Below are 14,741 nucleotides of genomic sequence, written 5' to 3'. Positions count from 1 at the left end.
ACAGAGAGTAAAGTGAGGACATTTTGGCCGGTCCTCACTCTCTGAGAGCCTTTAAAGGCCTGTTTGAGGGTCAAGACTTGGTTTTAGGGATAAGGTTATATGAGGTCAAGGGTCGGTTTAGGGTCAGGGGTCGGGTTAGGCACTTAGTTGTGATGGGTAAGGTTAGGGTAAGTGGCTAGAGATTGCATTGTGTCAATGAATGTCCTCATAAAGATAGATGTACAAGAATGTGTGTGTGTGTGTGTGTGTGTGTGTGTGTGTGTGTGTGTGTGTGTGTGTGTGTGTGTGTGTGTGTGTGTGTGTGTGTGTGTGTGTGTGTGTGTGTTTAATTACCTGCGTCAGCACTGATGCAACTCTGCAGTATCCGTGCTTTGCTGTTGTCCCATGTCTCCAGGAAGTGAGTTAACTGGATCTTAACAGTCGTCATCTCCCCTCGAGACGACTGAAGCAGGACCAGAGCCTCCCTGAGACGCCTCTGCTGCTGTGCGAACCTCGATCTGACACACACATGTGCACACACACACAGACACACGCACACACACAGACACACACGCACAGACACACACACGCACAAAGACGATTACTCAAAAGACTCTATTTTATACTGAAGAATACTACATTTCTTCTACACTGCTTTTGTGCAAGACAACAATACTGGCTCAGGAAACTGGCCATATGGCAATCTAAGAGAAAAAGAGAAGACAAGAAGAAAAGAGAAAGGACAAGTAGAGAAGAAAAGTGACTACATGAAATGTTTGTGTTCATTTTGAAAAGAGGGGAAGAGGCGAGACAAGAAAAGAGACTATATCAAATGGTCGACGAGAACAAAAGAGAAAAGATGAGAAAAGACGAGATGAAACATTTGAGTTCTGTTTGAAGAGAAGACACAAGACAAGATGACAAGAAAAGTTGAGGAGATGCTTTAAATGCTGATGGGAAAAGAAGAGATGAAACGTTTTAGTTCACTTTAAAGAGAACAAAGCAGTGTGACATTATTTTGAACAAAATCTGGCCGAAACGAAGTTCGTTTGGAGTGTGTTTTGGGAGTTCGGAACAGCGTGCCAGAGCGAACTTTCAAGACAAGTTTGCTCAATCTGTTGAATAAAGTGCTATATAAATAAAAGTGATGTGACTTGACTGATGCTTTCTTAATGGCTGTTTTCTCAATTTGACAATGTTTTACATATTCATCTAAACAGCGTGGACAGCATAGGGATTTTCACCAACACTATATTGCTGCTCACTTATTTCCAACTTGTTTTGCCGTGAATAATAATTGAGTTCATTTTGAAGAGAAAAGACCAGACGAGAATAGAAGCAAAGAGACAAGAAAAATCAAGACGTTTAAGAACATTAAAGGGATACTTCACCGATTAGCATTAAGCTTTGTATCAGTAGAAACCCGGTAGTATTTTCGAGTGACCGTGCTTCCCTCCCTCATGTCCCCCTGAGACGAGAGATTTCTGTATTGTGTGTCTGGGAAAAAACCTCAGATGACACAAAAATCATCATTTTGCATCATCAGAGGCTCTTTTGTCCAGAGGCGAGAGACTACAGCCAGTAGGAGGAGCTCGTCCCGCATGTGTTCAACCCGCCCATAGGGGGATCTCACGATAAAACGCCGTCTTTTCAGTTTCCAGTCGACTAGTAGCATTTCTCCCGATACGGCCCTCTGTAACCGGTAGGCGTGGCTTGGGAGTGGCCTCGTAGGGCAGCGAAGCAAGTGCATTCTGGGAGTTGTTGTCTTTCATCCACATGAGCCAAAAATACATTTTTCTGGCTTATCTCAGTCTAGAAGGCACCAACTTCTAAACTAATTTCACATTTCTACTACATAAATGACCCAATTTAAATACACATTCATCTTTCCAGCGATGAAATATCCCTTTAAAATCTGCTGGGACTTTTTATTACACACTTTTGTATCTTTGCCAATCTGAGCACATTCATTCAATATTCAATCTCAATGATATTCAGGAGAAACAATTGAGATAATAAAGAGGTCTCAGCTGTGATCTGATTAACAAGCACAATCAATACAGATTAAAATCAATGCTGAAATCACTGTTGATTCTGAATCCTTGACATGCTGTGTGTATCAGTTTTGATCCATTAAAATTGTATGTCAAGTCTTTGAACACAAAACTAGATGTTCAGACATAAGCCTAGATAAACAAAGTTTACAGTTTATGTGTGGGTGGGATATTTGCACTCCTGTTCATTTTAAGCTATGTCTCATTTGTTATGATTTGACATTTTCATATAATCCTTGAGTGAGCTGACGGTAAACACATTTGGTAAGCAGCTGTTTATACAGTATGCACTAGTGTTGTGATGAACAGGATTAGATGAACATGCTCCTGCTGGACCTTCATTTAGAAATCCATTCATTTTCTATGGGACAGTCTGTGTCTTTTTGGCTTCTCATAGTTTCTGGCTGGGTGTCAGCACTGGGTGATTTAATGAGGTTTGTAGATTTGAAGAAGTGTGTCAGTTCGGCTGCACTACATCACACACCCCTCTCATTCCCACCAGCATTACATCATCATCATGAGACAGCGGCAGATAAGAGCAGCCAGAAGTCTCAATGTGGATAAACAGGACGCCAACTCCACACACACACACACACACACACGTATGAAATCTCTTCCGCGACCACACACCAACCATATGCGTATCCATCCCCCCATCTCAGTCTGTCACCACATAAACAAACATACACAAGCACACACTCATCCAGTTGTCTAGCAGTCATGGCAACAGGTAAACATGGCAGTGTTAGGGTGAGACATGGAGACAGACAGACAGTAAAAGAGGCAGAGAAAGAGAGAGCCACACAGTGGGAGAGAATCATGGGAATTAATTTTTCATAACTAGGGGACAATGAAAAATGGCTATTGTCAAAGGAGAGGAGACTAGAAGACACAAAGAGAATTACATTAAAAAGGCAAAATGAGAAAGACAAGACGAGATGAGATGAGATGAGACGAGAAAAAATAGGAAATTAAACTAAACAAGAAGATAGGAGACTAGAAGTGGAGATGAAAAGAGGTGAGGAGACGAGAAAATTGGGATGAAATAAGAGGAGGATGAGATGGTAAGAAAAAGAGATGGTATTAGAAGAGAAGGAAGAACAGGAGAGGAGATGAAATAAGACAAGATGAGATGCAAGAAAAACCAAGATGCTTGGAAGAGATGTTATGAGAAAAGATGAGAAAATAAGAGAAAATTAAAAAATATTAGATAAGAGGACAGAGACTAGAAGAGAAAAGGAGAAGAGACGGGAAAAGGAGACAAGATGAGAAAAAAGACGAGATGAGATGAGAAAAGACGAGAAAAGGAAACGAGACGAGACATGGAGACAGACAATAAAAGAGGCAGAAAAAGAGAGAGCGACACAGTGGAAGAGAATCATGGGAATTAATTTTTTATAACAAGGGAACAATGAAAAATGGCTATTGTCAAAAGAGATGTTATGAGAAAAGATGAGAAAATAGGAGAAAATAAAAAAACTGAGATAAACTAAGAAGAGGAGATGAAACGACGAGATGAGAAAAGAGGAGATTAAACAAGAAGAGGAGAAAAGAAGAGGTGAAACAAAAAGAGATGAAACGAGACGAGAAAAGAAGAGACGAAACGACGAGACGAGAAAAGAAGAGATGAAACGACGAGACGAGAAAAGAAGAGATGAAACGACGAGATGAGAAAAGAAGAGATGAAACGACGAGACGAGAAAAGAAGAGACGAAACGACGAGACGAGAAAAGAAGAGACGAAACGACGAGACGAGAAAAGAAGAGATGAAACGAGACGAGAAAAGAGGAGATGAAACGAGACGAGAAAAGAGGAGATGAAACGACGATACCCGACCAGAGAGAAGAAAAGAGTCGAGAACCTCATCAATAACCCTGATAGACAGATGTGTGTCTCTCCTGGAAGCACATCTGGCTCTGTCAGTTAAACTGGACTGCAGTGCAAAGACTGACCCATTCAGATTGACCCTTCGTTCTTTCTGTCTTTGTTCCCCATTCCTTTCCTCTCTTTAGTTCTCGTTGCGCTCTCAGGGTTTGAAGTGTTTCTGGAGTGTGTCTGGACAGCACATGGCCTGTTTTTGATGTGTGTGTGTGTGTGTGTCTGGCCAGCTGCTTAAGCCTCCTTTCCCCTGCTTCCCAGCATTCCCAGCCTGACCAGTTTCAGATCCTTAACTTCATCATAACGGTCTTTATAAATCACTTCCCATAATTAACATGATCAGCATTCTGGTGCTCTTCACCTTCCTAGGGGTGATCATGGATCAAACAGTTTTTACTTCCCGTGTCTTTCTGTGAACCGCTGGGGCGTAGTCTATAATCAGGATATAAACCTTTTGACCGAACAGACTGCTAGACCTCACGCTACAGAGAGCTCGCGCTACACACGCACAAGCCCCATATGTGGAGCACACTTCACTCCAGAAACTGAATATGCACACACACCAGACATGAAAAGGGGCTTTTAAAGTGATGCTAACATTACGGCTCGGGGGTTAAGGAGGAAAGACATCTAAGAATCGCACCATTTCATTTTCTCTGTGCTCTGATGACTGAGGCAGTTCAAAGATGAGCTGAAATCTACTTCATATCTTTGTGAAGTAGAGAATAAAGGAAGCGTACTTCAGCGCTCGTTTTATCGACCTTCAGGGAAAGGCTTCTTCTTCAACTACATTTTTATATTTTCTGATGAAAATATGAGTAACGATTGTCAATGCCACAGTGCTAGGGTGTAGGGTTGCCACAATATCAGATTTTCAGTACATTAACATTAACATTTAACATGTCTATTAACATTTTGACAAAAAAAATAACAGAATCAGTCAGATTTGTCTTTAACTTTGGCAAAAAATAAAAGAAAACACAAAATTAACAATGAATCACATACAAAATATGAGTTTATGGAGATGTAGAGAGTGTTTGCAATCCTAAAAATAATGTTGACTGGGATTCTAACACCCTTTCTTTTTTACCGAATCCAACTTTTTTGGGTTACACTTTATTTTAAGGTGTCATTGTTACAGTGTAATTATATATTTAAGCACTGAGTAATATTAAGCAACTACATGTACTTACTATAGGGTTAGGGTAGGATTAGGATTTGGTTGAGGGTTAGTTGTATGTAATTATGCATAATTGAATGTTAATACTATGGTAAGTACATGTAACATATGTAACAAGGACACTGTAATATAAAGTGTTACCCTTTTTTCTGGTGCGGGTTGAGTGCCTCACCTCACATGTCCACTATAAACCTCATTTTTTCCATTTTATGGTGGGTGGAAACCAGCATTAAGGTGCAATATTCAACTATTCATTTTCTTCTGGTTTAAACATTGTCTTTACTAACTTTCTGGGCCGGCAAGTTTCGATCCCATAGCAGCCTATGGAGGAGGGATCCAGCTCTCAGATTTAATCAAAAATATCTTAATTTGTGTTCTGAAGATGAACGAAAGTCTTACGGGGTTGGAATAACATGAGGGAGAGTAATTACTGACAGAATTTTCATTTTTGGGTGAACTAACTAGGGCTGTCACTTTACGTTCGAAAATCGATTGCACAATCGATCGAAACATGCAAGTTTCGAAAACTAAAATAGGGGATCGATTTTAACGGCCTTCTCTCGGAGAACGTCCAGCTCGTCATGATACGCCCGCAGCGAACGCGCGTCACACAGCGACTGCAGGCTCTGACAAACACACATAACAGCAAAATATACTTCTGCATAATGTGTCTCTTTTTACTACAAAAATGTGAATTCTGCCGGTATTCAGACAGTCTCATGCATACAGATACAGATTCAGGCTACGGTCTACAATCGCCTTTGTAGGAGAAATTTGTTTGACATTTCTAATCATAAACACAGCCATGTTGAAGACTGCAGTGATGTTGTTCATTGATGTTATGGCAGTCCACTCTGCTTATTGTTTTCCGAGAATGTTGCACTCCTGTTTGTCATTGTGCACGAAACTTCACGCCAATAAATCATCAGGAATATTTGCTGACTTGTGCCAAGCGCCCCCTCTTTACGTTCATCCTAATGCCTGTTAGTTGTCCGTGGATTTGCCCATATTTGGAGTTTAAAATGGAAACGTCTTTAGACATGGAAAATCGATTTTACAATCGATTCAATAAACACTTATGTCTCAAAAATCGAACAGGATTTTTTTCACAAAAGTGACAGCCCTAGAACTAACCCTTTAATGCTGCACTCCATAAAGTTCTCCACAGCCTGGACAGGCAAGAAATACAGAGAATGAGAAAATGAGAAAACCACTTTAACCATCATGAAACATTACTAGCCCTATCAGCACGGGAACAGAGAATAGAACATTTTGTTTTTCCAGGGATACATTTTGATAGAGTGCAATGTAAGACCACACAAGAGCACTTTGATTATTTCTTCACGCTTTGAGAAATGTGAAAGGCATCCTGAGAAAGTCGATATATAGGCTACAACAATGCCACACACTCCTATATAATAGGTCATGACATATCTATGGCTTTCTTTCTTCAATGGGACACAAAAGAAGATAGTTTGAAAAAAATGTAACTGTTTTTGAGCATACAATAAAGATCAATAGAGTCAGAAACATCATTGGACCCCATTTACTTTCACTGTATGCACAAAAAAAGATACAGAGTAAACAATAATTTCCATAAAATTTCCATTTTTGTCTGATTAAAATAATAGCAAACTCTTGAATAGCAAAATTTTGAAGTATCATTCATGTCTGTAGTACAAATTGTTATTGCAGTGCATTAGGTCTTTTCACATGACTAGTGGCTTCAACACACTGTTCAACGCAAGGGTGACGCTCTGCTTTGACATCCATGTGGAAATATGTTAGATAACATTTCAAAAGGAAGATTTTACGAAGTTTCTAGGTAGCAGGGAAGTGTGAAGTATGCACAGTAAATAGTGAAAACATGTACTGGAGCTTAAAAGCCTGGCAATTGCTGTGCAAAAAGATCAAATGGAGCCATCAATTATAGTTTACCATCTCAGGATGAGTACTTGGTGAACTGCCGTCTCGGGACGGTCTTGGAAACAATAAAATAAATAAAAAATGATCAATATGAGATTGAGAGGCATTCGAGAGCTCTTTATAGAGTTAGACGTTTTTAAACATTTCTTGTTGCTCTAAAAAAAGATTAATCATTTGTGGGAAATATCAAACTTAGAAGCAAAGTTAAACTTGTCTTTGAGAAGGCAGACTGTACATATCATGTGCAAATTGTTTAGCAATTACTGGCTGATAAAATGTCATTGGCAAATGGGGTCAAAATGAATGATTTGAAAGTTCTTCCAATGTTTGACTGGCACGTAATACATCAGTGTTAAAGTCCCCCTGTGGTGAAAATCAAGCTTTTCATGTTGTTTATGTGTCTATGAGGTGTTTTTAATATGCTTTAAGACAAACTATGCACAAATTCATGTCAACACACCAATGCTAAGAATTTTCTAAGAACCAAAAACACGCTTTGAAATCGCTGGTGTTTCTGACGTCACAAACTACCTTGTAACCAATCAGATCAACGCGTGATCGTCAACGAGTGGATCTCTGAGCTGAGTGAGTGAGTGGAGGCGGGGTTCATTTGCATATTCATAGAACCCTGTATACTAAATGAGGCAAAGAGTTACATCTGAGCTATTTTAAGGCATGAAGAATTTATTTTTCAAGGAAAAACGTTGGTGATCAGTTTTAAGGGATAAAATTATTGCCTACAGGGGACTTTAAGACTGCACTCCATAGAGTCCTGCACAACCGGGACAGGACAAAAAATCAGCAAGAGAAACACTTTAACTATCTTGAAACATTACAATCCCTAAAAGCACAGGAACACAGCATGGAACATTTTGTTTATCCAGGGATACATTTTGATGGGGTGCAATGTAAGACCACAGAAATCAAATGCAATATTAACACCCACTATATACCACTATATATCATTTTCTTTACTGTGAGTTTCGAAATGTCCCATTCAAACAAAAACTTACAGTAGCATCAATATGAACATGCAACGGTAGTCGATCCCGTATTCTCTAACCAGTAACCATCCCAGTGACCCAAGTAATATCAAAGATGGTGACATCCATTAAATTTAAAAGTGTAATTTTATTTTATTTTTTTAATTACTTTTGAGTTTTGATGACAAGAGTCCAATCGAGCCACTAGATCATCTGTCAAATCTTCATTAAAGGGTTAGTTCACCAAAAAATGTTAATTCTGTCATCATTTTATCACCCTTATGTTGTTCCAAACCCGAAAGAGCTTCATTCATCTTCTGAACACAAATTAAGATCTTTTTAATGAAATCTGAGAGCTTTTCTGTCTCTCCATAGACAGCAATGTCATTGCAACTTTCAAGACCCAGAAAGGTAGTCAAGACATCGTTAAAATAGTCCATGTGACGACAGTGGTTCAAATGTAATGTTATGAAGCGACGAGAATACCTTTTGTGCGCAACTACCACCGTAGTCACATGGACTATTTTAGTGATGTCTTTACTACCTTTCTGGGCCTTGAAAAAAGTCCTGAAAATTTACGGGTGTGTTTGGTTATAGAATGCGGTTGTCACTCCCATAAATAACTGAACTGTGTGTGAACTTAACCGTCTTAAGGGCTCAAATACAGGACTGACAACTGTATTCTGCTGCTGTGTTACTTTAAACATTGCACCTTTAATTTGACCTTATGTTTGTTTTCAGTATTGTCTTTTCTGTAATATCTTATGTATGCTGACGATCCAAGTAGTGCTGGCTTTCAACATCTGCTAAATGTCTGCTCTGATTATGGGATTAAATATGATGTGCAATATAATGCAAAGAAGAGTGTTGCCATGATATGTAGAACAAAAGGGGATAAGGACCTTCATTTTCCAGATTTTTATTTGTCAGGGCAAGTACTAAAACTAAAACTAAATTTTTGGGGCATTTCATTAATGATGAAATGTGTGACGATGACGCAGCGCTGAATGTTATATCACCAAGGTAATATGTTGGTGAAATTTTTTTTATATGTGTTCGGATCAGGTTAAGATAAACCTTTTTAAAGAAAACCTTTATGGCTTTAATGAGAAATTTGAAGTATAAATGTAATTGTCGGCTGGATAATTCACAGAATGCTATTATTATGCTGTTGTCAAGCCCTAGGCAAAGTGTGGTGCGATACCAGTTATCTATGAGAGGGTATTGGCATAATTGTCTATTTGAAATGTTTTGTATTTTATCTGTAGGTTGTTTTCTCTCTAATGGACCTTGAGTCTGGAAATAAAGTTGAATTGAATTGAATTGTAATAGTTTTGGCAGCATATTAAAAACTGATAACTACGACTTTTTGACAGATTTCTAAAAAATCTGCACAGGTGTCAGACATCAGCTGAAATAATCAAATTCAAAATGGGACAACGAGAGCAAACTCAGAGCAAATTAGAAAAAGGTTTTTCAAGTAACTCCAGGCACACTAACCACAGATAAAAGTTTGCCACACACTCCTTTACTCGCTTACATTCCCCGACACACACCTCTCATAGACAAGCACTTTGCAGCATGACGCCATCATGGCATTTGTGTGTGCCGCCCACATAGACGGTTGGAGAAGATAGAAACGCCTGTCAGAGAGCTCACGACTGCATTATCACCTGCCAGTCAACCGAGACTCTGTCGTTCATGACAGCTTCACTTCACAGCACCTGATTTATTAACTGTTCACATCTCAAACAGCAGATATCTGCAAGAACAAGCCTCGAATAAACTAAAAATACACACACTCCTGGGCAAACTTGTCTTAACCACAGCTTATTAGTCAGGAAATTAGCCATATTTAAGCAAATGCACAACTTAAAAAAGCCATTGGTGTCTCAGAAAAACATCAAAGACTGAATGAATGGGACAGAATATGGGAAGTTGTGTGATGAGTGATGAATCATGAATCACGAGTTGCATGGTGATGCTTCAGAGGTGACGCTGAGAAATATAATAATATAAATAACACTTATTTAAATCTTTCAATTCAACATACTCACCTATGGATCAAAAATTGCCTTTAATTTGCACTAGAAATGTTTTATTTTTAGTGACTTTCAGGAGGGTATACTCATTTTTGCAACACAAAATTGTATTACTTTGACAAGAAAATCTTTTCCTGAATACAGTTTTTTCTAATTGCTAACACACAATTTTGCAAACTAGGCTGGTTTTATCAAAATACTTAACACAATTCACAAACCCACACACCCAAACTGCAAAATACCTAATATATCCTGCTAAATGAAGCACTGCAACCAAAACTACATATAGCATAATCAAAATCAAACTTTTGCACGAAATGGCACACACTTCATTCATATTACCAGATTTTTGTCTAACCAACTACACACTGTTGGTGCATAATGAAAAGCACTCTCATCTTTAGTATGATTTGCCATAATACTAAAATAGTTCAAATTGTAGAAAATTCTTCAGATTGTTCACATACACACACACATGCTGGTGAAATATATATTTTTTTTTTTCACCAAACAAGTCAGTGCAACATAAGCACATCAGATATATTTACATCGGACTGAACAAAAATATGCCCACAAAAAACAGTAAACTGAAAAAGATTGAAGTGTTTACATTAAGCATTGAGGTGTTTGGTCAGGTGACACGTGTATCGGCTAATCAGCTCATGTAGTGTCATTTTGAATGGCAGTGTTTTGAAATGGCAAACATGTGACGTTGTGTCTTATGCAGAGAACCGTGTTCAGTGTGTTTAAAAAGTGCCATTTTGAATTGCAAAATGTGTGTAAAGCAGAAAATGTGTTTCGACTTTTGGAGACTTGAGAAGAGGTTTTGCTCTCTGTGTGTCAGTTTAAATAATTGTGCTGTGCATGTCATTTTAGTGTGTTAGCAATTGGAAAAAAAATTAAAATTGACATGCTTCTTTGGTGATTGATCAAGCAAACTTGCTGGAACATTATATCTTTAAGGAACTCTAATAAGTCTTTACGTAAGCAATGTGACTAAGTGGTCAAGCATGTCTTTTTTTGCTTTTTCTTTTACATAATACCAGTATTCAACTACACAGAAATCTATTCTGCTCAAATCAATGTACGCTTGTTCTCTTTTTAGTTCTCCTTCCCTTTTCACTTTGTATTTTTTCTCACACTTGTGCCGGCAAACACCCACAAGTGTACTCACACACGCACACAGTTGTTTCCCATCTGCATCTCTTCCTGTCGTGCCGTGGCTGAAGTGGCTACTGCAAACACTCCTCACACACTCGCACGACCCAATCAGCCGCTCTCGTTCCTTTGTCTCTCTTACGCCATTGTTCCCTCGTTTCCTTACCTGAGGTGCAGGCGGCGAGAGCGCTCGTTTTCCAGCTCTTTCTCCGTCTCACGCGTGACCACGCACAGCTGCAGGTCAAGGGCCCTCGTGCTGGAAACCACACAGAGAGAGACAATAATTATAACGTTGAGTTTTTTTGTTTTTTTATATATGGAACAATATTGCTTGTGTGGAAACATTTCACTTGTTGATTTTCCAAAATATAAAAAGCCTTTCTTTTTCCCTCAATAAAAGTTCAATGGCAGGAGAGCGGGCCAGCCACAGAGCAGGAGGGTTGCGTTACGCGCTGTGTGTGTGGAGTGTGTGCGACTAAATGAAACACAGACGTCTGTAGGGCATATATATATATATATATATATATATATACAGGCTGCAGAGTATTATGGGCTTTTGTGGATCTCACACAGAAATGGTGGCTATAGCAAAGGGAGATCACGAACGCGGGATTATCAAAGCTGATATATAAGTGCGATATCGCTGGGAGCGTCATTGTGTTTGCGTGTGCCTAAGACCGAACAAGAGCGTGAGCAAGTGTGTGTGAGCGCTATTGTTTGTGTTTGTGCTGGTAAAACACTATGAATAAATTTAGACCCTCAGAAGATTCCCAGCTGCAGATTCTTGGGTTCTTGTGGCGAAGTCATGTATTTCATTCACACCATCTGTTTGTGTGTGTGAGAAATCAGAATGCACGCAGATCTAAAAAACTTCAATGGATTAGTTTCCCCTTCTATCAGTAGCTGAACTCAGAAAGGCCTAGTGTTTGTGCACACGCGTTGGATATGTTGCGTTTCAGACAGCTTCTGGTGTGCAGCAGCTGTTGAATAGCTTTTTGAAAAACTAATTTCACTTAACAGCCCTCTACAGCAATGGAAAATAGTTAAGAAACTAGTTTGCCTTAGAGAAATTGATTTTTCTTCTTATTATTAAATTGATATGCCCTTCAAACTTCTCTGGTTTTAAATGGATTTATCAGTGCTGTTCTTGAAAGCATAACACATCCTGACTGTTGAACTGTAGTTGATCTCCACAAAAATATTAAGCAGCACAACTGTTTTCAACATTGATAATAAATGATAACACTTTACTTTACATTGTCTCTGTTGCATATCGTCACCTTCCCAAGTCATTTTTTCAGGTTTCTCAGAAAACACAAAAAACTGAACCTAACTTCAGAGGTTGAGTAGATTTTCGTTCTTCTTGATGCAGCTGCCATCTTGAAAAGCTTGTAAAATTGCGTAAGTCTCATTGTCTTTTGACTTAGGCAAAATAAAACGGCCTAAGTCACACTCTTGACATAGGCCATTATACTACAGGGGTTGAATTGCATGATCTGTTCAACTGAGGATGTGGGTGATTTTACCAGAGGTGTGCCAGCATCATGAGGAGATGACTAATGCACAAAAAAAAAAAATAATTGTAAAAAAATAACTTAGGCAATTATTTTAGGAAGGTGACGATATGTAACATGTACTTACCATAGTAATAATAGTAATTACTTGCAACTAACGCTCAACCAAACCCTAACCCTACCCAAAACATATAGTAAGTACATGTTGTTAATTAATATTACTCAGTATTTAAATGTATAATTACACTGTAACAATGACACCTTAAAATAAAGTGTAACCTAATAAACATATTAGAATGATTTCTGAAGGATCATGTGACAATGAAGACTGGAGTAACTAATGGCTGCTGAAAATTCAGCTTTGCCATCATTAAATGTTTGCCAAATTACATATAAGAATGCATTAAAATAGAAAACATTTATTTCGAATTCTAACATTTCACAATATTATAGTTTTTACTGTATGTTAGATCAAATAAATGCAATCTTGTTGAGCATGAGTGACTTAGTGAGGATTAACAATCTTATGAAATGTAGTATGTTTCTTTATATTATCACACAAACACACACACATATCTAAAATCAAGAATGGGTTATGAACCTGTTAAAGACATAAAAGATCTTTTAATCTCAATAGCAATAAAGTGAAGGAAAATGATAGGATTACAGGATACCATAAAGGGACGATAATAGAAGGGAATGCACTCACTCACTCTCACACACACACACACACACACACAAACAAATAAACAAGCAAGGTTTATGAAAACTCCAATAAAATACCTAAAAACAAACACACACTCTATTAAAGTTCTCCTAATGGAAATACTCTATTATTATGGATAATGTTCAATCAGACAGATCAATTTAAGTTTATTATTTTATATTATTACAGTGTGTGTATGGGAATTGAAAGTGCATAAGTGGCAAAAACTGCTTCCAGATTAACATTCTCAGCCTGACATATCTGATATACGATCTCTGCTCATACTGTGAAATAAGGACTTCAAAAACCCCACAAAGGAAATGAAAGACGAGGCTCTTTCGACTCTTCATTTTTCCCTTAACAAATCATTCTCAAGAGTGAGAATGCACTGTTCTCACTTCTGCTGTCAGACGATCCAGCCATGCTAAAATATATAGCGTAGCCACAGATGGCTTCAGAATGCACTGTACCCAGAACTGTCTGTAAAATTACACACGCTACAGTCTTGTAAGGACATGAGAGACCTGTTCCAGAATCTTCATCACTTATTTAAGGGCATTGAGAGAGAGCAACACGAAACATTATATTCATCTCCAGATGTCTCTGTTATTTGCGTTTTACATTCCCACCATCCACACAGGTAAATAACGGGGCTTATGGGTATTTAGAAAGCTTGCAGAGATGAGCAGCTTACAGACTGTTTCACAAATCCATACATTAAGCTTTAGCGCAGATTGATGTCAGCATTGTCAAGCGGTCCTGCTGCATCATGGGTAAATGTATGTGGGTCCTGTTGTTTCAAAGCGAGGCTTAATGAGACACAGGTCAGAAGTGCACAATGTGTGGTTCATTACCTCACGTTACTCAATCAGAATTAGAGCACAGCGTCAGCTGCCTACAGTGTGTGTGTGTGTGTGTGTGTGTGTACCAAGAGTCGTGATAATGGGCTGCAAATCTCAGACAAAAGACGACTCTGCTGTTCTCTCGTCTACAGGACGGTGTGTGTGTGTGTGTTTGTGTGTGTGTGTGTGTGTGTGTGTGTGTGTGTGTGTGTGTGTGTGTGTGTGTGTGTGTGTGTGTGTGCGTGTAGGAGGCTGAAAGAATCGTGATAACGGATAGCAACTGGCTGTGCGTGAGCGTGCCGGTGAAACGACCTGCTCTTTCTATTAATGTGTGATTTACTGGGAGGCTGAGTGCACGTGTGCTTCCGCACATTTATCAGTGTGCATGCAATGGTGAATCACCATGATAATGATTTTATGCTACTTATAGACATTTATGTCACTGGCTTTGTTCCAATGCCAAGCGAGCTGCGTGCCGT

At 38.7% G+C, this 14,741-nt stretch overlaps 1 protein-coding gene across 2 annotated transcripts in view; it reads right to left on the bottom strand.

Moving 5' to 3' along the window:
- The window catches only part of lekr1 (Leucine-, glutamate- and lysine-rich protein 1), a 96,135-nt gene that overhangs the window by 58,246 nt on the left and 23,148 nt on the right, over positions 1–14,741 (bottom strand). For both annotated transcript variants that reach the window (XM_079873901.1, XM_079873902.1), the window contains exons 4-5: positions 11,367–11,456; positions 334–497 (exon numbers count right to left, since the gene is read on the bottom strand). In XM_079873901.1, coding sequence (XP_079730027.1) covers positions 334–497; positions 11,367–11,456 — 254 coding nt within the window. The remainder of the gene's footprint in view (positions 1–333; positions 498–11,366; positions 11,457–14,741) is intronic.

This window comes from Squalius cephalus, assembly GCF_949319135.1.
Source record: "Squalius cephalus genome assembly, chromosome: 6".
Classification (NCBI taxonomy): Eukaryota; Metazoa; Chordata; class Actinopteri; order Cypriniformes; family Leuciscidae; genus Squalius; species Squalius cephalus.
The sequence above is the reverse complement of the archived record's forward strand: the minus strand, read 5'-3'. Positions and strand labels throughout refer to the sequence as shown.